The sequence below is a fragment of the Aspergillus brunneoviolaceus genome (genome assembly GCF_003184695.1).
Source record: "Aspergillus brunneoviolaceus CBS 621.78 unplaced genomic scaffold BO95scaffold_114, whole genome shotgun sequence".
NCBI classification, from domain to species: Eukaryota; Fungi; Ascomycota; class Eurotiomycetes; order Eurotiales; family Aspergillaceae; genus Aspergillus; species Aspergillus brunneoviolaceus.
In genome coordinates, this window is record NW_020290844.1 from 39,019 (window position 1) to 59,482 (window position 20,464).

At 52.8% G+C, this 20,464-nt stretch overlaps 8 protein-coding genes across 8 annotated transcripts; 4 read left to right on the top strand and 4 right to left on the bottom strand.

Annotated features, from left to right (window-relative positions):
* Positions 1–192: 192 nt before the first annotated feature.
* On the top strand, positions 193–2,065 carry BO95DRAFT_486559 (uncharacterized protein; the record flags this gene model as incomplete). Its single annotated transcript, XM_025590460.1, has 3 exons — positions 193–1,056; positions 1,108–1,168; positions 1,218–2,065. 3 exons carry the CDS (start codon positions 193–195, stop codon positions 1,673–1,675), a joined length of 1,383 nt encoding a protein of 460 aa, XP_025436518.1. The 3' UTR covers positions 1,676–2,065.
* BO95DRAFT_477533 (L-rhamnose mutarotase) lies at positions 2,016–2,636 on the bottom strand (the record flags this gene model as incomplete). Its single annotated transcript, XM_025589989.1, has 3 exons — positions 2,016–2,104; positions 2,190–2,326; positions 2,504–2,636. 3 exons carry the CDS (start codon positions 2,634–2,636, stop codon positions 2,021–2,023), a joined length of 354 nt encoding a protein of 117 aa, XP_025436519.1. The 3' UTR covers positions 2,016–2,020.
* Positions 2,637–3,259: 623 nt separating this feature from the next.
* Positions 3,260–5,016, bottom strand: BO95DRAFT_469198 (nitrate transporter; the record flags this gene model as incomplete). Its single annotated transcript, XM_025589427.1, has 5 exons — positions 3,260–3,444; positions 3,500–4,317; positions 4,373–4,648; positions 4,702–4,781; positions 4,849–5,016. The coding sequence occupies 5 exons, from the start codon at positions 5,014–5,016 to the stop codon at positions 3,260–3,262; spliced, it is 1,527 nt and encodes a 508-aa protein (XP_025436520.1).
* Positions 5,017–6,755: 1,739 nt separating this feature from the next.
* Positions 6,756–11,020, bottom strand: niiA (nitrite reductase niiA). Its single transcript, XM_025587815.1, has 9 exons — positions 10,604–11,020; positions 10,383–10,533; positions 9,789–10,328; positions 9,649–9,731; positions 9,062–9,592; positions 8,808–9,010; positions 8,286–8,758; positions 8,071–8,228; positions 6,756–8,016 (listed from the first exon to the last, which is right to left on the bottom strand). Exons 1-9 carry the CDS (start codon positions 10,783–10,785, stop codon positions 7,029–7,031), a joined length of 3,309 nt encoding a protein of 1,102 aa, XP_025436521.1. The 5' UTR covers positions 10,786–11,020; the 3' UTR covers positions 6,756–7,028.
* Positions 11,021–11,297: 277 nt separating this feature from the next.
* BO95DRAFT_33065 (uncharacterized protein) lies at positions 11,298–12,116 on the top strand. The gene has a single exon (XM_025581904.1). The coding sequence runs from the start codon at positions 11,427–11,429 to the stop codon at positions 11,835–11,837; it is 411 nt and encodes a 136-aa protein (XP_025436522.1). The 5' UTR covers positions 11,298–11,426; the 3' UTR covers positions 11,838–12,116.
* Positions 12,036–15,552, top strand: niaD (nitrate reductase NiaD). The gene is made up of 7 exons (XM_025587816.1): positions 12,036–12,656; positions 12,719–12,818; positions 12,874–13,132; positions 13,182–13,417; positions 13,468–13,691; positions 13,745–14,368; positions 14,422–15,552. Exons 1-7 carry the CDS (start codon positions 12,395–12,397, stop codon positions 15,312–15,314), a joined length of 2,598 nt encoding a protein of 865 aa, XP_025436523.1. The 5' UTR covers positions 12,036–12,394; the 3' UTR covers positions 15,315–15,552.
* BO95DRAFT_448299 (tubulin gamma complex associated family protein) lies at positions 15,533–19,016 on the bottom strand. Its single transcript, XM_025587817.1, has 2 exons — positions 18,598–19,016; positions 15,533–18,533 (listed from the first exon to the last, which is right to left on the bottom strand). The coding sequence occupies exons 1-2, from the start codon at positions 18,716–18,718 to the stop codon at positions 15,691–15,693; spliced, it is 2,964 nt and encodes a 987-aa protein (XP_025436524.1). The 5' UTR covers positions 18,719–19,016; the 3' UTR covers positions 15,533–15,690.
* On the top strand, positions 18,966–20,431 carry BO95DRAFT_448300 (uncharacterized protein). The gene is made up of 4 exons (XM_025587818.1): positions 18,966–19,287; positions 19,372–19,517; positions 19,609–19,801; positions 19,920–20,431. The coding sequence occupies exons 1-4, from the start codon at positions 19,107–19,109 to the stop codon at positions 20,267–20,269; spliced, it is 870 nt and encodes a 289-aa protein (XP_025436525.1). The 5' UTR covers positions 18,966–19,106; the 3' UTR covers positions 20,270–20,431.
* The last annotated feature ends 33 nt before the right edge of the window (positions 20,432–20,464 follow it).

The window sequence follows — 20,464 nt, forward strand, 5'->3', positions numbered from 1 at the left end:
CTTCCTATTTCTTTTTTTCTTCCTCTCTTCTTTCGGGGATTGTGTTAATTCTATTGTGCTACGCCTACTCCTTCATCTTATCTTAACACCCTTGACAGTAATTCTCAATCTCACTCAACTCTCCATGTGCCTGACCCTGCGTGTGCCTGTGCTTCTACCTCAGCCTCCAGCCCATTTCATGAATCGTCCAAGATGGGAGAAGCCGATGTCTTCACCGCCCCCAGTTATGGCGCTAACCGGGCTAGTGCTCGGATGAGTTTCTCCGGATCTCCGGCGCTTGACCCTTTTGGCTCAACACCGGGAGTAGTGAACAACACGGAGCGCAATGACGACGGCCACAATCGCCAACCTCATCTGGCCTCTTCGTCTGTGGCTTCAGCTCCTGCCTCTGCCTCTGTATCTGCAGCGGTCGCTTTTCCAACACTTGATTTTTCTTCCTTTCCCGATCTCAGCCCATTGATTCCACCCGACCGAAGGATCAAGAGTGAACCCGTTTCTCCAGTCCGCCGCACCACCAACGCGCCCACAACCCCGTCTGCTTCCAAGGCAGCCTTTGTCCGTGGACATCGTCGTCGTTCCACCCACGTTACTCGTCGCGACCTCGACAAATTCCGAAAAGAGGCTCTTGGCGTAGAGAGCCCAGGTTTCGGATTCGACGACGATCTCAAGCTTCCCGCATCTACCAATCCTGCCCGAGACCCTCAATTTGAAGCCTTGAACCGCGCTTTCGAGGCGGCAAGCATGTCCTTGAATAACGCTGGGGGCATGGCTGGCAACAATCCCGGCGCAAACATGTACGCCGGCTACGTGGATAACACCGGAGGTGGCCCGAACATGTCTAATGTTCCTCGTCAATCTATGTCGCCTGCCATGCCACATACCCCTAGTCAGGTTAATGGCGCCGGAATGCCTGGGATGAACGGTGGTATGCCCATCAATGCGGGACAGCAGATGGATCTTCATCATCTCTACGACATGGTCCTTGAGTTGAGTGAGGTGTTGAAGAACAACCGTGAGACTACAAAGAGTATTGTCAACAGTGCGGAGGAGATCATGGTATGATTTTTTCCACCTGGAAAATGGGCTTCGCATTGCTGACGGTCTTAGAAACGCTCTTCTGCCGAAGGAGTAAACCCGAGCATTCAGCAAGTGAATGGCGAACTTTCAGGTTGGTGGAATGACCATCCGATACGTGAGCACCATACTAATTAGCCCAGCTGCCCGCATTGCGGAACTTGAGCGCGCCCTCGCGAAAGAGAAACGTCTCGTTGAAATTCTTCGGAACGAGCAGGTCGAAAATACGAAACTGCTTGGAGAATACGAGGCGGCCGTGGGTGTTATGGTGGAACAGATTCGCAACTACTGCCAGAACAACAACCTTCACTATGTCGCGCAGAAACGTCACTATAACAACCTTCTCCAAGCCGAGCGAGACTCCCACCTGGAAAGTCGATTGGATCGGGACTACTGGCATGCACAGACCATGAAATGCGCCGAAATGATCCGCACCGCTTATCGCCTGCGCTGTGAGGAAGAGGAAACCCCGATCCGCATCGTGGCTGGCCTCCAGAACGAAGTGCGTGCCTACCGCAACGCCCTCGGGATGGAGCCCGAGAAGCCAGAAGAGGAATACGGATGGGAGATCCTGAAGGACGTCCCCGGCGGTTCCGAGTGAAGTAACACGGCAGCTTCCGTACCCTGGCGGTATGCTTGAGCTATGACGACGACGACTTGGTTATCGGCTTTTTTTTATTCGAAGCACATGACATTGCAAATGGCGTTCTGGAGGAGCACGTGTTACTTAATGGATTGTTTTCTCGGAAAGATACCCATCTTCGCATGATTTGTATCACTGTCTTCTGCTGGTTATGGGGGGACACTATGTACCTCATTGGACATTCGCATCGGATCTCTCGCCCAGCCTCAAGATCTGAGATTTGTATTCAAACAGCTTGCATGTATCTTACATAAAGATCTAATCATGCTTTGCTGAACTTCTTCTTTTCTTTCAGTCTCTAATCTACTCCGTATAGAACACCTCATCCAACACCTTCCACCAACCCGGACCCTCAGCACTACCTACAGCCCCAGTGATTGGACTCTCCTTCACCATCAAACAAGGTCAATACGGCGAACCCCGACACCCCCTCCGTTAGGGAGAGAGAGAACAAAGAAGGAATCCCACATACCTGCATCCCATCCGTCATCGCCCACCACTCGCGCACCTTGGGATTCGCCCGCATCCGCTCCATATCCCCCTCATAATCCTCCCCGATATACTTGAACGTCGCGAACAACGTCCGCTCGTTGTCGAAGAAGATGGAATCTAAATGTCGGGGTATCAGCCCCAGTAGCTAAGCCTTTTTTGGGGGGGTTGTGTCATGAGTGCAGAGTATGTTCCAGGGGGTTAGGCAGTCTTTTCCTCCTGTTGGGTTTTGCCTTCTTCTTAGGGTGGTATGGTGATGTAGGCAGGTAGATAGGTAGCTAGGAGAAGGAGACCTACAATCCCGGATATTACACTCGTGGATCTGCCGCAGCACCTCGGGCCAGACGTTAGCGTGGCATTCTTTGTACGCTGCGACGGCGGCGGGTTTGAGGTGGACAATCTGCGCGATGCGGCGGGTGGGTGCGGGCATTTTCGATATTGTTTGTTGTTGATTTTGTGTAGGTTGGGGTTGTGGTGGAGGGAGAAGGGATTTGGGGGTCGGTGAGGTGTCGTTGGTGGTGGTGGTGATGAGTTGCTTTGCGATGCTTTGAGATTGGGAGGGAGTGGGCGATGGGTTTATGGCGATTGAAGGTTGTGAGGGTTTGTTTAGGAGATGGAAGGAGGGGTTCATTGAGCTTTTTGAATGGCTCGGGGTGTTTTGACCCGAGTCGTGGGGTGAGACGGGTGTGTGGTGGTGATCTTGACGGCTTGGTGAGGTGGGCTTGGCGGAGATATATACTGCTGTACAAGGTTGTTTGCTGAGTGGTGCGGAGAGGTGAGGTTATGATGCTAGGGTCCCGGTTTGGTGTAAATACTCGCAGGGAGCTTGTGGTTGCTGTTGTTTATACTTCCAAATTCATGGGCGAGGAAGGTGTGGTTTTATACATTGTGGAGCGTGGGTGTCTTGTGGAAGTTGTGGTGAGCCAAAGGTTATATATCATATCGTAAACCCGAGATTAAGAACATCATAGAAGAGAAGTACGCGCTTGGTATCCATCATAAAATCAGTCATCAATAAACCAGAAAACAATAATTCGAAGCAGAACAACCGCTCTACCGTTGTACAACTTGCTTCTTCGACACGGGTCGGATCCACGACACAAGCACGTTCGCCCCGATCGAAATCGCCCCGATGATCCAGAGGGACCTGGAGTAGTCCGAACCATTGTAGCGGAATATGATCGCGAAGATGATCCCGCCAAGGTTGCCCATTCCTCCCACTGCACCGGAGACAACACCTGCACATCCGTTAGTATACCCGAGATCAAAAAGACAGCTTCAGCGAGAACGTACCATTGGCAAACGGATAGACATGCGGCACCAAGGCAAAGTTGGCACCATTGCACGACTCCAAGAAAAACGCAAGCCCAGCGATGAGCCCGAACATGGTGGATTCGGACTTGGGATTCGTCAGCCCGATCGCCAATTCAAATGCACCCATGACGACGCCAAGGAAGACAAGCAAGATCTTCTTCGACCACAGATTCTGCGTCCGTCGAAGGAGCAGATCGGCTAGAAAACCGCCCGCGGGGCGAAAGACGACGTTGAGCAGACCGAACATGGCGGCCCATTGCCCGGTCTTGGTCTGACCCATATGGGGGAAGTTCGCGGAGTAATATTCGCCCAGGTTGGAGTTGATGGCGAGCTCTGCACCAAAGGAGCAGGCGTAAGGGATGGCGACGGCGGCGGTGGATAGACTGAACAGTACCCCCATGGCCTCTTTGCGTGTGGGGGCCACCACAGTATCCGTTCGGAGGGCATCGAACTCGGCGATGGTCTGGGAATTAGAGCCAAGAGACACGGGGGTTTGTGCGCCTTTCTTTTCCACGTCTGCCATGACGTTGGTCATAGATGGCGTGCTGGAAGGCTGTGCGGATCTCACGTCCGCCTTGAGGTCGACAATGTTGCCGTCTGACTCGCCAGCCATCTCTCGAGCCCAGAGGTGGCGCTCTGACCATTTCCCCGTGGGTGTGTCCTCGCATAAGAAGAGCATCGCCACGGCGATAACGATAATGATGATGAAAGGGACAATGAAAGCAACACGCCAGGCTTTGTGTGGTGTGAGGCCTTGCGAGTAGACCAGCGAATCGTAGACAGCGGGCATCACGAAGCTAAAATGCATCAGTTGACGTCTTGCAATGCTGCCTCCGAGAGTTGACAACGTACTATGTGATGCCACCACCAGCATTACCCCAACCTCCCGCAAGGGCATTGGCCATTCCGACAATCTTCTTGTCAAAGAACCCAGTGCACCAGACCTGACAGGGCACGAATGTGCCTCCCAAAATCCCAATGAAAAACCGTAGCGCGATCAGTCCCTTAGGCGTGGTGACCAGACCAGCCATGGCAGTGGGGATCGAACCGCTGAGCAGCAGTCCGATGAACACCAGCCGCGGTCCGAATCGATCACACAGAGGGCCTGCCACGAATCTCACAAGTAGTCTAGACAATCGGTCAACTGCTTGTTTTGCACATGTGAGGGTTCTGTGTCTTACGTTGCTAGCAGGGCAACAATGTTCGAGTTTGCCACGTCTTGCTGTGTCATATGCAGGTCTTTTCGGATTGTGACGGTCAACTAGTTGAGCTCGGAGTGTTAGTCATTTCGCTTCGTACTGGTCAAGGAGGAAGGCTCTCCCACTCACCAATGGCGGAAAAGCATACCACGAGAGGAATGCAACCATGAACCCGAGCCATGAGAAGAAGAAAACCCGTCCATATCGATCGAATGGGTTGAGAACTGGAATAGACTGTGCTTTGCGATTACTTGGGTTGATCTCAGGCGAGACAAAGAGAAGTTTGATGAAATCCATGGTCAGTCACACCGTGTACGAAGGTGTCTGAGTGGTGGTTTAGGAATAGAAACTGAAGTACAAGACACAAGAAGAGTAATAGGACTATAGATTGAGCTCGAGGGCACCGCAATAGGAAACACCACCCGGGTGCGAAAAAGAGAATAGACCAACGGACCGCTAGGCTAGACGACGGTGCTATGGGTCCGGATGTTTTCCTGTGTTCTAGGACAGGGGAGGCAGATTTATTCCAGACTAGGGGGAGAAAATTGCACTTCATATATAGACCATGGTTGGAATCACATCTCCGAAGCATGAAGATATGAGTACCGCAGTATAATGATGCACCTGGCAAACAATCCCCCATGCCAGAGCAATGACTCTATCTCCTAGGAGATATACAGATGAAAGCCATGACTGTGTCAACCCGAGATTAGGACACATGCCCAGTCGCATATCTCTCAGCAGCTCGTAATGGCACTGGGCAGTGCGGCAGCAGGAAAATCATAATCGGGGCAAAAATCATGAAGCCAATCTGGAGAGCGACGCGCAGTGATCCACCCGTCGGAAAGTGCTAATATGGTAGTGGATACCGCAGCTCGTAGCGCAGCAGCAGCACAGGACTAGCCGGAGATGACCTCAGGGTTCGTGGTATGGAGAGAAGATCCAGACCCATTTCTCTAACCCATGACGAGAAGTGGCCAACGAGGGTGATTCAACCGGCCAACCGGCCAAGAGATAAGGTAAAGGGACCCTGCACGGCAAAGGAGTTGGTTGATAGGCGTGGCGCTGATACTGAGGCTGATAAGGATGTAAATCTGGGGAGAACAACTCCGCGGAGGTCCCAGGACAGTCAGGAAGGTTTCTTGGTTATCTATCAGTAAGGTATCAGCAGCGAGACGGCAGTGACAGGCCCAAGTCGACCGGTAAGTGGGCCTCGGTCCTCAGGCCCATCTCCATCGGCAGCTAGAAAAATTTTCGCTGAGAATGGATCATCCCGGTTTCTTGGTGTTGCTTGACTTTCGTCAATCTGCCTAACCGGCTATAGTCTCTCCTCCAAATTAGTCCCGACTAGTCTCTGAAACGACCTTGCTGAATGGTCATCCGTGGTGGATGGGAGGAGCATTGTGTCTCCATCTTGATGGAGACTCAGAAAAGGCGGGTGTTTCGGAGCGGTGTCAGAAGCTCTGAAGCCAATTTTTTCTTTTCATTTTTGGTTCATGGTTTCAAGATACATTGCTGAGGTGAATACGGAGTAGATTGAAGGTTGTGAGAGAGCAAGCCACGGTTCGTAAAGCGAATCTGAGTGGACGATAGGGGGGTGGATGATAAGGGGGACTGGGGGGGAGTGTCGACGATAATAATAGGGGAGGTGGAAGTTGTTTTTCAGGACTCGGGACGGATTGATCCATGGGTACTAAAAGCAGTTAGTGGAGATCAGGTGCCCACCGCCTGCACAGACCACGCGATGGGCTGATGTTCGGCAGTCAGTTGGCCGTCCAATCAAATTCCATACATTAGACAAACTGCAGTTGGAACGTGATATTTCGTACCCTAATCTCCTGTAGTGATAATATGTCCCTCCCTGCTACGGTACTAGATTCAATTGCCTTGAAATAGGCGATGTCTTGAATAACAGAAAAATGATAGAAACGAAAAACAATTGAGTAAAACTGGAAGAAAGTGTGTGCCCCTATGCAGTAATTAACCCCCCGTACAGTAATGACCACACAAAATCTCTCTGCCGTTTAAGGAAGCTTCCGGGACATCCATACGTATGATGGAATGAGATGATTCCTCCTTATGTTTCTTGTATCAAAATCCAGGCTTTGGCCTTACAACGATGCTTCACTCAGCAAAGTCTCTGTATACTATATGCAAAGTTGTCGTAGGTATAATAATAGTGCTGTTAACATCGACTTGTCTTCATTAATTTACAGAATTGGCACATGAGTTTCCAGCCGACGCACTGGCAACCTCAGGTATCTAACATAGCTTCGTGACGACTTCATCAACGCGAGAATTTGCAGCCTCTACCAATCAATCACTCCAGATAGCACCGCCCGCTTATTGGCCGGTGTCTTCTCAACCGTCTTCTTCCCACGGATACCCCGGTACTTCCTGTCATATTTCTGGAATGGGTCCGGTGCTTCTCCCTTCTTCACTTTCCATTTCTCTGTTCCGAGGAGCGAGTCCAGCTCGTCCACCGGGGGCAGTTTCAGGTAGACCCAACCATCAGCACGCTCTTCCACGGGAAATGTGGCAATGTTCATGCTCTCGTCGTTGGAACAGCGACCTGCCTGCTCCCCATTAAGCTCGAAGTTGCGCTTGTGATTTGGGCATGACACCCAGTACTTGCCGGCATCATCATCGCCGATCAAGCCATCGGACAGGACAAAAGCACGCTTGTGAGGGCACATCTGCTGGGTCGCATAGAATTTGCCCTTAATCTTGAAGACAGCCAGCTGGGTGTCCCCGCGTTTGAGGTTTGCGGATGTAATGCCATCCGAGAAATGGTCTGCTTTGATCATAGGCTGCCACGAAAGACCGGACCATTGGTGGCCCCTGAAATCCGCCTTTGCAGGCTCATTAGACCAATAGGTGGGTCTTTCTTGGCCACGCTCCTTGATGACCTCCACAGTCTCGACTGTCTCATCTGTGTTGGCGAATTGTTGGAAGTGTTTGCGCCGCTTGGGATCTCGGATTGTTTCCGTCCATTCGCAGAAATAACCGTCCACGAGCTCCTGCATTTGCTGCTCCATCTCCGCGCCAATCCCAAGCTTATCATCAACCACTACTTCCCGCAGGTACTCGATTCCACCAGGAAGGTTCTCTATCCAGCGGGCTGTTCGCTGAAGCTTATCCGCTGTGCGGATATAGAAAATGAGATACCGATCGATGAGGGGGATCACTTTCTCGGGCGGCACATCTTTGGCTAGGATCTCCGAGTGCCGGGGCTTGGCACCTCCATTGCCTCCGACGAAGATATTGAAGCCCTTCTCGGTGGAAATTAGGCCAAAACTGAAGCATGTTAGCCTGATGTATCACTGAAGCCGAGAGATTTGTCCTACTTACTCCTTGTTCTGTGCCTCGGCACATTCTCTTACACACCCAGAAACTGCACCTTTGAGCTTGTGAGGAGATCGGAGACTCTTGTAGCGCTCTTCTAGCCGGATGGCCATTCCAACGCTGTCACCAATACCGAAACGGCACCAAGTCGTGCCCACACAGCTCTGAAAAGAGAGGTTAGTCATTTCTTACGATATAGCATGAAATTCGGTTGGTCTCACCTTAACAGTTCGCAGGGACTTGGCATAAGCATGGCCACTCTCCATACCCGCATTCACGAGTTCTGTCCAAATGTCAAGGAGATCCTGCTTCTTTGCCCCGAACATGTCGATACGCTGACCTCCAGTGATCTTGCAGTATAGGCTGTATTTCTTTGCCACTTGTCCAATGGCAATCAACTTGTCTGCGGTAATCTCACCTCCCGGAACACGGGGAACCACAGAGAATGTACCGTTGCGCTGGATATTAGCAAGAAACCGGTCATTCGTCTCTTGTAAGTCATGGTATCCTTTATCCATGATATGGGGGTTGAAGAGACTCGAGAGAATGGATGCGATCGCAGGCTTGCACAATTCGCAGCCAAGCGACTCGGGGTTCTTTCCGACTGCCCCCATCACATCTTCGAAAGTCTTCAGCTGTTTCACGGCGATGATATTGTACAGATCCACTCGTGAATGTGGGATGTGAGTACATACTATGCGAATGTCAGTTCCCAATTCTTAGGTGAGGGGAAGTCAACATACAGTTGTTCGAGACTTCTTGGCCCATGTCCTGCATGGTCTTGTTGAAGATCGACTGCACTAAGGGCATGCAGCCGCCACAACCGGTCCCTGCTTTAGTGCACGATTTAACCTCGCCGATGGTTTTGCAGGTGCCACTTTTGATCTTGGCAACCAAATCCCCTTTGGTAACATTATGACAAGCACAGATCTGGGTACTGTCGTCACTGTCCATCTGTTAGCCAATGCATGTAGTATGAAAAAGAAGCAAAACTTACAGGTCGTCTCCATTCTCCTCTCCGTCATTTCGCGCACCCAGGATAAACTGACTAGGAGGCACCTCTAGCTCTTTCTGCAATTTGACCATTTGGTTCAGTTTGAGGTAGTCCTTCGTATCTCCGATCATCATTCCGCCGAGCAAATATTTGCCATCCATCGTGAACAAGTACTTTTTGTAGACGCCACTGAAAGGATCCTTGTAGGTGAGTGCTTTCACTGATGATTCACTTTCCAACTCAGCCTCAGTGTCTTTCCGGTCGGCTCGAAGTGAGGGCCTTTGACCCGGCAGAAACTTGGGCCCATCCCTGTCAGCGAAGAAATCGCCGAAGCTGGCAACATCCACACCTAAGAGTTTCAATTTGGTGCTCAAGTCAGGCCTTGTGAAACTCTTTGGCTCCTTGTCAGGATTTGTCAGATTGTATGCCAAGACATCGGCCATCTCAATACCCGGCGCTATGATACCGAATGTCTGGTTTTCCCAGCTTGCGCATTCGCCGACAGCATAAATATCCTCAATGGATGTTTGCAGACTGCGAGAGTTGATTAGATAACGGTTGGTCGGCGTGAAGTGCATACACAATCATACCTTTCATTAATGACAAAACCTCCTCGTCCCGCACACTGAATGCCGGCGGATTGCCCCAGCTCGTCTCTGGGGCGTACTCCGATCTGGAAAGATGGTTAACTTGAGAACATTCGCAACATCAGATGAGAAAAGAAGCATACAGCAAAGCAAATGCAAGAGCAGTCAATCTCCTCGCCATCCTCGAAGACGATTCCCGTGACGTTGTTGTCAGCATCGGTCTTGATAGTCGCTACACGCTTCTGGTGCAGCACATCCAAGCCCAGCTCTCGGATTTTGCGTGTCACGAGCGTCCCTGCGTCTCCATCGAGCTGTCTGGCCAACACCCACTTGTTACGATCAATCAGTTTCACATTTCCAAAGTCTCCAAGATCGGTCATGGCCTTCGCTGCTTCGAGACCTAGCAAGCCTCCGCCAACTGTGACTCCTGTCTCGCCTTTATGCTTTGACGCGAACTCAATGAGATTCTCGAGGTCAGAGATGGTCCGGTAGACGAAAATCCCTTTTGCATCATGACCAGGAGTGTGAGTGGGGAGGACAGCATCAGAGCCAGTAGCAAGGACAAGAATATCGTAGGTGATGGTATCGCCTGTAGATGTCTTGACTAACTTGCGTTGGGGGATGATCTCGGTTACTCGTGTGTTGAGGTGGTAGTCGAAGGACCTATCTTTGACCGATCCATACTGATTGAAGTCAGTTACCACTCATGTGCAGCATCTGGGTCACGGTTGGCTTACCCATTCTGTGGGGTTCAGATACAAGTCTTCGATCTTGCGGTGCTCGAAGAAGGAGGATAGGCCAACCCGATTGTATGCGACATGAGGCTCCTCCCCAATGACAAGAATATCGTATTGTCGACGATCTGCATCCTGCTTGATGATTTTCTCGCTATAGGAAGGCATGGGTAGTCAGCACAAGCTCCACTCATACTATACATTCTAGATGGGAGAGAACGCACATGAGCGAGATGGCAACCATGCCCAAGCCTACCACTACGATCTTCTGACGCGCACTCGAGTCATGTCTGCGCGGCTCCGTATCCAAGCTAGACTCCATTATTGATGACGTCTGGGGGAAGACATTGTGGAGAGTGCCAGGAATGACAGGATCGCTGCTCCTGGATCCATCCAGCAGAGGCATGGTGGCGGAGGATGGGGACTCAGGAGGTCCTAGTGTTGCAGCGGCTCACAAGGAATCACCAGAGGGTTGTCTGTGTCACCAAATGGCCAAGAAGCTTTCTACTCATATACTATTGCTGGTGTCATGGTGATTTCCGCCAAGGATGCTGATAAGCGCCCGCAGACAAATTGACTGATCTGAGGCATTGTCTTTCTCCGTGGCATTACATTCAGAGGCAAATTATGAGACAATCGATTGGGCCAATTTTTAGCCACAATCAGGGCCTCTGCGCCCCGCCAGGTCGATCGTAGGAGCCACCGTTCATGGGTACGAGCCGTGGATCGGAGATATTAGAGCGAATGGATAAGGATTAAGGCACTGGAGGGGGGCGGGGGGAAAGCAAGCGCTCAGATACCATTCTGGACCCAGCGAGGTGAAGCTGGGGCGATGTGGAAGAGAGGGTTGTTTCTTTGCATGTCTCCGCGGAGAAAGGGTAGGAGATGGGGGAGATGGGGAAATTATGATTGATAGTCGGGTGAAGATAGAGGATCGTGATGGTCTTACCAACAATAGTCCCGATGCTTATCGGAAATGCTGATAAGCCAAGATGATCCACCCGATTGGGTGCATGAGCATTGTGCAAGATATGCACATGCTGAGTCATGTGGACTTATGCAGCTCTCGCTTCTCTACTTCCGTCTTCTCCAAACATTCTTCCTCAATGCATGGCGATGATGGAAATGGCGCAAATGAGCCCTGAGGCCCATCTGCCCATCCCTTACGGATTAGTTACGGCCGAATCGGCCCTCCAATGTCAGATCCGGCCTCGACACCTCACACCTCCTCGTAATCAGTCCGATGGGGTTGGGTGTGGATCTGGTGGATCTCAAACTACTTACCGTCCGGCACCGGCCTTGTTCATCGCTCGTTTTCTGGTTCTCGTCTCATTCTCCGCGGCCAAAATGGACCTTCTTTTCGCTCTATTTCTCATCGGGGATTTTTTCTCCCTTTCTTTTTTTGTATTTCATTTTATTATTATTCGCCTCTCGCCTAATCATCATTATCATTCCTAGATGGTATAGTCTGATTTTAGGGGATTTTTGTATCGTCTTTTTTTTTTTTTTCTCTCTTATCCACTATACCAGAATGCGCCGGACCAGAACAAGCTTGCCTTGGGAGGCGAACAAGGACTGGAATTCGAAGTAGACTTCCTCTGCTCCTTACGTCTTTCTCCCGTGTCTGCCATTTCACTTTCTGTTCCCTGGTTATACCTCACTCTGACTCCCCGCGGAAATATCCCTTCCCGGCCCCGTGCAACTATTTGCAGCCAGCGAGACTGTTGCCCTGTGCTTCGTGGGTAGACCAGATCCCGCAGGCTGATTGTTGTTTGTTAAGCTAATTCAAATGCCGGAGCTTATAGTTTCCTCCCCTGGGATCCCAAATCTTGCCCGGAGTACTGCCGATTATTCTGGTCTTGACTGCCCGAGGCTCTCTCATTCCCTACTTCTCAGTCTTACAGGCATCCTGCCGGACCCTCAGGCGTGTTGGAGCCCTGACCCAGGTAGATCTATATTTGCTCGTACTCTGGCCGTTTGTCTGGCCCTTGCGTTGAAGAACGTACCTGTTCAATATGACGACAGTCACAGAAGTGAGGGCGGAGATCCTCACTGTCCCGCTCAAGTCGGGCCCCATCACGGTAGAGCAGGAGGAATTCTCGAGGGTTGAACTCGCAGATATACCCCTACCGCCTTCATCCAAAGAGCCTACGGAGGTTCTGAACGCGGACAAGCCGACGCCTGATTACCACGTTCCTCGCGACCCTCGTCTGATCCGATTAACGGGTGTGCATCCGTTCAACGTTGAACCGCCACTTACTGCATTGTATAATGAAGGTCAGTGGCTCCCAGTATCAGGCCTTGGCCATGGAATGTCCCATTCTGATAAACCCACAAAGGGTTCTTGACTTCTCCGGAACTATTCTATGTCAGAAATCACGGGCCTGTCCCTCTAGTCAAGGATGAAGACATTCCCAACTGGGAGATCAGTATTGAAGGGTCAGTGCCATATCTCACGACAATACAGGCAATCATTTGCTGACAATTGATAAAGTCTGGTGGAGAAGCCGCTAGTCTTGAACTTCCGTCAGATACTACAGCAATACGACCAGATCACTGCCCCCATCACCATGGTATGCGCCGGGAATAGACGCAAAGAACAGAACACCGTAAGGAAATCCAAGGGTTTCTCATGGGGCTCGGCGGGATTGTCAACAGCGCTCTGGACCGGTCCCATGATGGCGGACATTCTGCGCAGTGCTAAGCCTCTTCGAAAGGCCAAGTACGTTTGCATGGAGGGTGCGGACAAATTGGTAAGTCTCCATAGCAGCCGTAAACTATTGGTGTCTAACAATATGGTAGCCCAATGGATACTACGGCACATCTGTCAAGCTCAACTGGGCCATGGACCCTAATCGGGGAATCATGCTTGCCCATAAGATGAACGGAGAGTCCCTTCGTCCAGACCATGGTCGCCCTCTTAGGGCTGTTGTACCCGGTCAAATCGGTGGCCGGAGTGTCAAGTGGCTGAAGAAGCTGATTCTCACCGATGCGCCAAGTGACAACTGGTATCATATTTATGATAACCGAGTTCTACCGTAAGTCAGGCAGCTTCCCGAGGAAAGACTCGTTGTCTAACAATCAACAGCACAATGGTATCACCTGAAATGTCTGCCAGTGATCCTAACTGGTGGCGTGATGACCGGTATGCAATCTACGATCTCAACGTCAACTCTTCTGTAGTATACCCTCAGCATAAGGAGATGCTTGATCTCTCGTTGGCTGGACCAACCTACACTGTAAAGGGTTACGCATATGCAGGAGGTGGAAGAAGAATCACACGTGTCGAGATCTCTCTTGATAAAGGCAAAAGTATAGTCCTCACTTGCCAGTCTTCATGTTAGATGAAGCTAACAATTCTTCAGCGTGGCGGTTAGCGGACATCACATATGCTGAAGATAAATATCGCGAATTCGAAGGCGATCTGTTTGGTGGCAAAGTAGACATGTCCTGGCGTGAAACATGCTTCTGCTGGATCTTCTGGTCCCTTGATATTGCCATACCTGAGCTTGCAGACACCGATGCCATTCTCGTCCGGGCAATGGACGAAGCCCTAAGTATTCAGCCACGTGACATGTACTGGTCTGTTCTGGGAATGATGAACAATCCTTGGTTCCGTGTGAGCATCACAAAGGAGAATGGAATGCTCTTCTTCGAGCATCCGACTGATCCTACTGGTCCTGGTGGCTGGATGGAGCGTGTCAAGAAGGCGGGAGGTGACCTGGCGAATGGCAACTGGGGCGAGCGTCACGAAGGAGAAGAGCCAGCAGTGCCTGAGGTCGAGAAGGAGATCAACATGAAGAAAGAAGGCATGACCCGTGTGATTGATCTGCAAGACTTCAAGAGCAATTCCAGTGAGGAAAAGCCTTGGTTTGTTGTGAATGGCGAAGTCTACGACGGCACCGCTTTTCTCGAAGGCCATCCTGGTGGGGCCCAGAGCATCATCTCATCCGCCGGACTGGATGTATCAGAGGATTTTCTCGCGATCCGTAAGTCAGACTAGTACTTCACAACACCCGTTCGAACGCTAACCCGCCAATAGACAGTGAAACTGCGAAGAAGATGATGCCCGACTATCACATCGGTACGATGGACAAGGCCTCCCTGGAGGCACTTAAGAATGACAACGCACCGGAATCCAGCGAGCCACGCGCCGAGTTCCTCCAATCACGAGCGTGGTCGAAGATGACACTCACCAAGAAAACCGAAGTATCATGGGACACGCGTATCTTCACCTTCCAGCTAGAGCATGACAAGCAGACTCTGGGTCTACCCATCGGCCAGCATCTCATGATCAAGGTACCGGACCCAGCATCAAGCACGGAATCGATCCTCCGCTCCTACACCCCGATCTCAGAAACCAGCCAGAAGGGCACGATGGATCTGCTGGTCAAGATCTACTTCGACACCCCCACCCAGAAAGGCGGCAAGATGACCACAGCGCTGGAGAAGCTTCCCCTGGGGTCGGCCATCGACTGCAAAGGCCCCACGGGCCGATTCGAGTACCTCGGCCACGGCAAGGTCCTCGTCAGCGGCAAGGAGCGTGCCGTGCGCTCCTTCAAGATGATCTGCGGCGGCACGGGGATCACGCCCGTCTTCCAGGTCCTGCGCGCGGTGATGCAGGACCAGGCGGACCCCACCACCTGCGTGGTCCTGAACGGCAACCGACAAGAGGAGGATATTCTGTGCCGCACGGAACTCGACGCCTTTGCGGCGGTGGACAACCAAAAGTGCCAGATCGTCCACACCTTGACCCAGGCGCCCGATAGCTGGACCGGTCGTCGCGGACGCATCTCCGAGGACATGCTCCGCGAGTTCGCGGTCAACGACGGAGAGAGCATGGTGCTGGTCTGTGGCCCCGAGGCCATGGAGAAGTCGGCCCGCAGGATCCTGCTGGCGCAAGGGTGGGCGGAGTCCGACCTCCACTTTTTCTGAATCCTGGCCGGTTTTGGCTTGTGGCCGGGTTCGTGGTTGAGCTCTGTGGTATGGTAGACACCACATTCGTATGTCCGTGACTTGTAAATATGGTATTGTTATAATAGATGCACACATACCGGCAATTCACATGTTTCCAGTAGATACCACTCGAGATACTAGCTTGTTCCACCCTATCTGGTCCATCTAGGCAACCCAGCCGAAACGAGTTTGAGCCGCTCTACTAGAGGCTTTCCACCATACATCTCATCTTATGATATTATGTACTGTACCTTGCTATATACACCCACATCCACTTGTAGTAGCTCTCCAATACCCAATTCAGATATAACCCTACATCGTCGCAGACCTGCCAACCCCCCAAAAGATCCCGCCCTCAATAGTAAGCTTTCACTTCCAAACGCGCGAGCAAATGATCAAACACGCTCGTCGGGCCCTCCCTCCCCCACGCTCTCCGCCCAGTAAACGAGGAAGACACCGGCTCAACACCACTGGGACCACCACCACCATCCGCCCCCCTCAAGCACGCCAGAAAACCGGCGACCTGTTTCCGGAACAAGAGATACAAGCGACGCACCTCCTCCACGGCCTGGGGACCCCTCACCCCGTCCGCCCCATCGACCAGCGAGAAAGGCGCGAACTCCAGAATCGAAATGAAGCACGCCTCGAGCCATCGCCTCGCCTTGTCCAGTTGATGATGATCGTCGTGTTGTGCTTCTTGTGCAGAGCTCTGATCCGACTGCTCCAGCTCCAGCTCCAGCTCCGCCTCGCCGCTCAACATCATCGCCCGCAGCATCTCGTCCAGCATGGCCTCGTGCATCTCGCGGAGCCGCGGCACCGAGCCACCGGCCGCGTCAATGGCGCCGTCGATGTCCCCGCGGTCCAGACAAGCCTCAACGCGAGCCAGACGGTCCTGGAAGCGCGTCCAAGCCGCGCCGACGGCGACGTGGCAGCAGTAGTCGGCGACAGCGAGGACGAAGTGCTGCGCCTCGACGCGGAAGCGCTGGTAGATGTTGTGCGGGTCGCCGGACAGGGAGGTGCGGGCCGTGGCGTCGCGGATCAGCGTCGTCGCGACGGAGACCATGCGCTGGAGGCGGAGGAGGTGTTTGAAGAGGAGGTCGTATTTGGTGAGGGCGTTCGCAGTGAGGATCGTGGCGAGGACGGCGGTGGGCGGGGTGTAGATTAGCCGGAGGAAGTCGAGCGCTTCGAGCGCGTGCGGGTTGCGCGCGCGTTGGGTGGCGGCGGGGCTGAGCGTGCGGATTGAGAAGCTTAGGGTGTCGTTGGGTTGGGGGTTGTTGGTGGTGTTGGTGGTGTTGGTGGTTGAGGAAGAAGATTCGTCGAGAAGGCCGATCAAGACGAGGCGCAGTTCGGAGCTGGCGGGGGGCCAGGTGTCGCGGCTGCGGGTTCCTAGGCGAAGGCCGGTGTGGACGGCGGTGCGGACGACGCCGGATTTGCGCTCGCCGCTGGTCATCTCGGGGTCGAAGAGGGCGTGGAAGAGGCGGGTGGTGAAGAAGCCATCTCCCAGGAGTTGGAAGCGCCATTGGAGGGTGAGGTGGGTGCGCAGGTGGTGTTCTTTGAAGAGCATGTGTAGGCAGGAATAGTCGATGAGAATGGCTTGAGAGGAGAGGAGCGGCGCGAGGGACAAGTAAGGTGTGGATGTTAATTCGGGGCTGAGCTCGTGGCTCTGGGTGTGCTGGGACTCGAGATGAAGTGGGCGAGCTTCTTCGATCAGGCGTCCGAGTCGACTCTGCGATAGAGCCGCATCGTCTGGCAGGAGGCCCGCTGTCTTCGAGGCCTTGTCGATGTCGAGCAACTCGAACGCTCCGTCAGTCTCGCTGTGCATCTCGGGATTTGGGGCAAGTGACGTTGCAGCGGCATGTGTGTCGAGCTGTTCCCCTCGGTTGTATTTCAGGATTGCAGCACGCAGCCGCGCCTCGTATTCAGATGCCTTTCTCTGAATCTTCTCGATATCAAACCAGGTGCCAGCACAGTCAAGCTTGACTGACTCAGCCCCATAGGTCGCGTGGCTTGCGATGGGATGTTGTGGGTGATTTCGCTTGAGAAGCCGTAAACTCCGTCCAGTTTCGAAGATAAGCTGTGCCTGGTCCGAAGGAACGAATGATGGCATCATATCTGGAAGGAACCTATAATCGACTGTTGTCGCCCTAGACGAGAATGTGTGTTTATCCGTTGTCTCGCGAGACACAAAGGTCCTCCCGCTGGACGCGAGCTCAATCGAAGTCGACGTCTCCGGCTGGAAACCCACCCAAGTCTCCACATAAGAAAGCCAAGGTTCCATAACCCGAGCAATAACTTGTCGCAGAAGAGGCTCCATCTGGCCAAAGACCTGCGAGAAATGGGCCGCTCGTTCAAGGACAATGGAGGTTAACTGGGTCTCGGATACTGCTCCCTGGACGGCGTCAACCATGTTCGCTAGCACGTGCACGAGATCCCCACATTGCGCGAAGAGGCTCTTGATCTGAAGGAGTGAAGCAATATGGCTGGCATTTCTGGCGAGTTGCTTTTCAAGGGTATAGATGATGACCGCTGCTGCGCTAGAGAAAGCGCTGAGCGTCGATAGTTCGTTCGACTTGACAGGAATCCTGTCTACAAAGCGTCGAATCTTCTGCATTCTGGTTCCGCACCCGATCAAATCAGTTGTGACCGCCTTGAGTGCAGTATAAGTGAGGCCGGAGATGCGAAGATTGTCGTGCACGACCTCGAATGTGTTGTATTGTTCATTGTAGCGAAAGAACCTGGAACCCCAGCCCAATCCGAGTCGAAACAAGGCCTGAAAATAGACACCGTTGCGAACAATGAGATGTCTTTCTGGGCTGTTGTTCTTGGCAGCTTGATGTGCTAATGCCGCGTCGAAGCCTTTGGCGCCGGACTCGCTGAAATATGCGGTTACTTGCTCACGGTGGTTTCGGTCAAGGAACTTCTCCCAGGAATTAAGTGAGACTTCATGGTCAGGGTTCGGCAGAATGTTATCCAGCGCCCAGATGTCATCTATAGGCTGGTGTCCATCTTCTGTTTGTTCCGTCTCCTCGTTGTGATCGAAACTCGTCTCGAACTGGCTTTCGCTGGAGGTATCTAACGTCGGTAGCAGTGGCGGTTCCGGGTCACCGAAGCTGGTTTCGAAAACATCGAGCTCAGGTATCCGAGGCGCAACCTTGTCAAAGATGTCTAGAGGTAGTCTGAAGACTCCGCCGGAGAGATCTAATCAATGTTTTGATTGGTTAGTCCATTTGCGCGCAACCGTGCCGGCAACAATTGTACACACCTGGTAGCCTCCCATCCCACGGCAGGGCCTCCAACGGCTGCAGACATTGCAGAGTGAACTCGGAGAGTCTCCACAGACCCTCACTCGAGAACGGGTCCCTGACACACTCCTCCGAGTCCATTGTCACTGGTCGAAGAAACAAATCACACACCGCAACGGCCTCTGAGTAAAGTGTTGCTCCAGACAAGTCGTCATCGTCGGGGAAATTGCGACGCGTTTCAGACTGACAGCGCGAGATCACCGGCTCACTAATAGGCTGGTTACCTGAAACGGGTTAGTTTCCCCCAGGCTAAGGTACGCCCGGGCCACCGCTTGTTCGGGAAACCGAGAGGAGTTGAACTTGGGAATTCAGGTTCGCCCGCAGCTAACCTGCTGTTGCTTGCATCTCCGGACATTGAGAGCTACAAGGAAGCTCAATCGGCCAAATCACGGCGATAATACCCCCTCTCCAACCGTCCCTTTCGCTTAATTACTTCTCATCACACGCGCGACACACACCAATAATCACTATGCCCCCTCGAAAGAAAGCCAAGCTCACCCCCCCAGGTGGCACCACCGAACCCTCCTCCGCAAGCACCGCCGCCCCGGGGGGAACCCAACCGCCCGCCGACTACGACCCGGTCACAGACCCCTGGACAGATGAGCAAGAGACAGCATTGTTGAAAGGGATCATCAAATGGAAGCCCGTCGGTACGTTAGGCCCGCAACGATTTCCGCTCGAAGATTTCTTTTGGGCTGACTTGTGTTTGCTGCACCGCACCGCCACCTTGACAGGCATGCATAAACACTTCCGCATGATCGCCATCTCGGAGTTCATGAAGAGTCAAGGATACGCGCCCGCCAATGCCGAACATACTCGAATCCCCGGGATCTGGAAAAAGCTAGGCACCTTGTACAACCTCCCAGCTCTGGATGAACGTGTAAGTCTCTTGAGTTGTGTGATGCGCCCATCCCCAGGCGCGTCACGGCTTTTGCTAGAGGTTGACTCAAATGTCTTGACGTGCGTTCTAGGAAGATTCCCTGATCACTGATATCCCCGATGACGTCGATGGCACAAAGGAGTTCTATTGCCCATTCGAGCTGCCCGAGGACGAATACGGCGACCTGATGTTCGAGAGAAGACTGGCGATGGAGGGATCCCCGTCGCCGGATCCGAGTGGACCGGCGGATTCGCGAAGAGGGAGCACGGTGGCGGATACGGATGGTACGTTTTGGTTTCCAATGAACCCTAGGTCCTCTCAGTTTTGGGTCCCGACATGGGCGCGCGTTGTCTATGTTCCCGTTGATGGAGCTTAACTGACTGTCCCTTTCCGGAGATTTAGAACCCCGCTCGTCTCCCGCGCCCTCGCGAGGAAGGAAACCCGGTCGTGGTGGACGGCAAGGGGGCCGTGGTACGCGCTCATCGCGACTGCAGGTTGAGATTGAGACTGTCGGGAAAAGTTCAGGCAATGGCGAGGACGAAGGGGAGTCGGGCGATGAGTCGGATGAAGGCGATGAGGACGGTTCGGACGGGGCCAAGGACGATAGCGATCCGGATGAGGAGGCCGATGGCGATGCTGGGGGCTCGCCGACGACACGGAGCACGCGGGCGCAAACGTCTCGGTCGAAACAGAAGGAGAAAAAGGGCGCAGGAACAGGCACGAGAAGAGGCGGCCGGAGACGACAGGCCTGAGGAACGCTGTTCGGTGCGCGTGATTGTGTTTTTTTTTTACTACTGCAATAGTTGATACCTGGAGCTAGGAGCTGGCGTTTGGGGTTTGTCTATCTTTGTACGATTACCTTTGCCTATTTCGATATCACCGCATTTCAGGTGGTATCTATGAATTCTTATCGGGTTTTTGATCATGCTTCCCAACATTAACCACAA

Bases quoted from the DNA above. Each gene is read 5' to 3' on its own strand.
- niiA (XM_025587815.1), bottom strand. From the start codon at position 10,785: ATGCCTCTGCTGGATGGATCCAGGAGCAGCGATCCTGTCATTCCTGGC. The intron at 8,229-8,285 runs GTGAGACCAACC...CTCTCTTTTCAG, and splicing joins AGTCCCTGCGAACTGTTAAG to AGCTGTGTGGGCACGACTTG. The intron at 8,017-8,070 runs GTAAGTAGGACA...AACATGCTTCAG, and splicing joins GCCGAGGCACAGAACAAGGA to TTTTGGCCTAATTTCCACCG.
- BO95DRAFT_33065 (XM_025581904.1), top strand. From the start codon at position 11,427: ATGTGGACTTATGCAGCTCTCGCTTCTCTACTTCCGTCTTCTCCAAAC.
- niaD (XM_025587816.1), top strand. From the start codon at position 12,395: ATGACGACAGTCACAGAAGTGAGGGCGGAGATCCTCACTGTCCCGCTC. The intron at 12,657-12,718 runs GTCAGTGGCTCC...AAACCCACAAAG, and splicing joins TACTGCATTGTATAATGAAG to GGTTCTTGACTTCTCCGGAA. The intron at 13,692-13,744 runs GTATAGTCCTCA...ACAATTCTTCAG, and splicing joins CTCTCTTGATAAAGGCAAAA to CGTGGCGGTTAGCGGACATC.
- BO95DRAFT_448299 (XM_025587817.1), bottom strand. From the start codon at position 18,718: ATGGACTCGGAGGAGTGTGTCAGGGACCCGTTCTCGAGTGAGGGTCTG. The intron at 18,534-18,597 runs GTGTGTACAATT...AACATTGATTAG, and splicing joins GTGGGATGGGAGGCTACCAG to ATCTCTCCGGCGGAGTCTTC.
- BO95DRAFT_448300 (XM_025587818.1), top strand. From the start codon at position 19,107: ATGCCCCCTCGAAAGAAAGCCAAGCTCACCCCCCCAGGTGGCACCACC. The intron at 19,288-19,371 runs GTACGTTAGGCC...CCACCTTGACAG, and splicing joins CATCAAATGGAAGCCCGTCG to GCATGCATAAACACTTCCGC. The intron at 19,802-19,919 runs GTACGTTTTGGT...CCGGAGATTTAG, and splicing joins CACGGTGGCGGATACGGATG to AACCCCGCTCGTCTCCCGCG.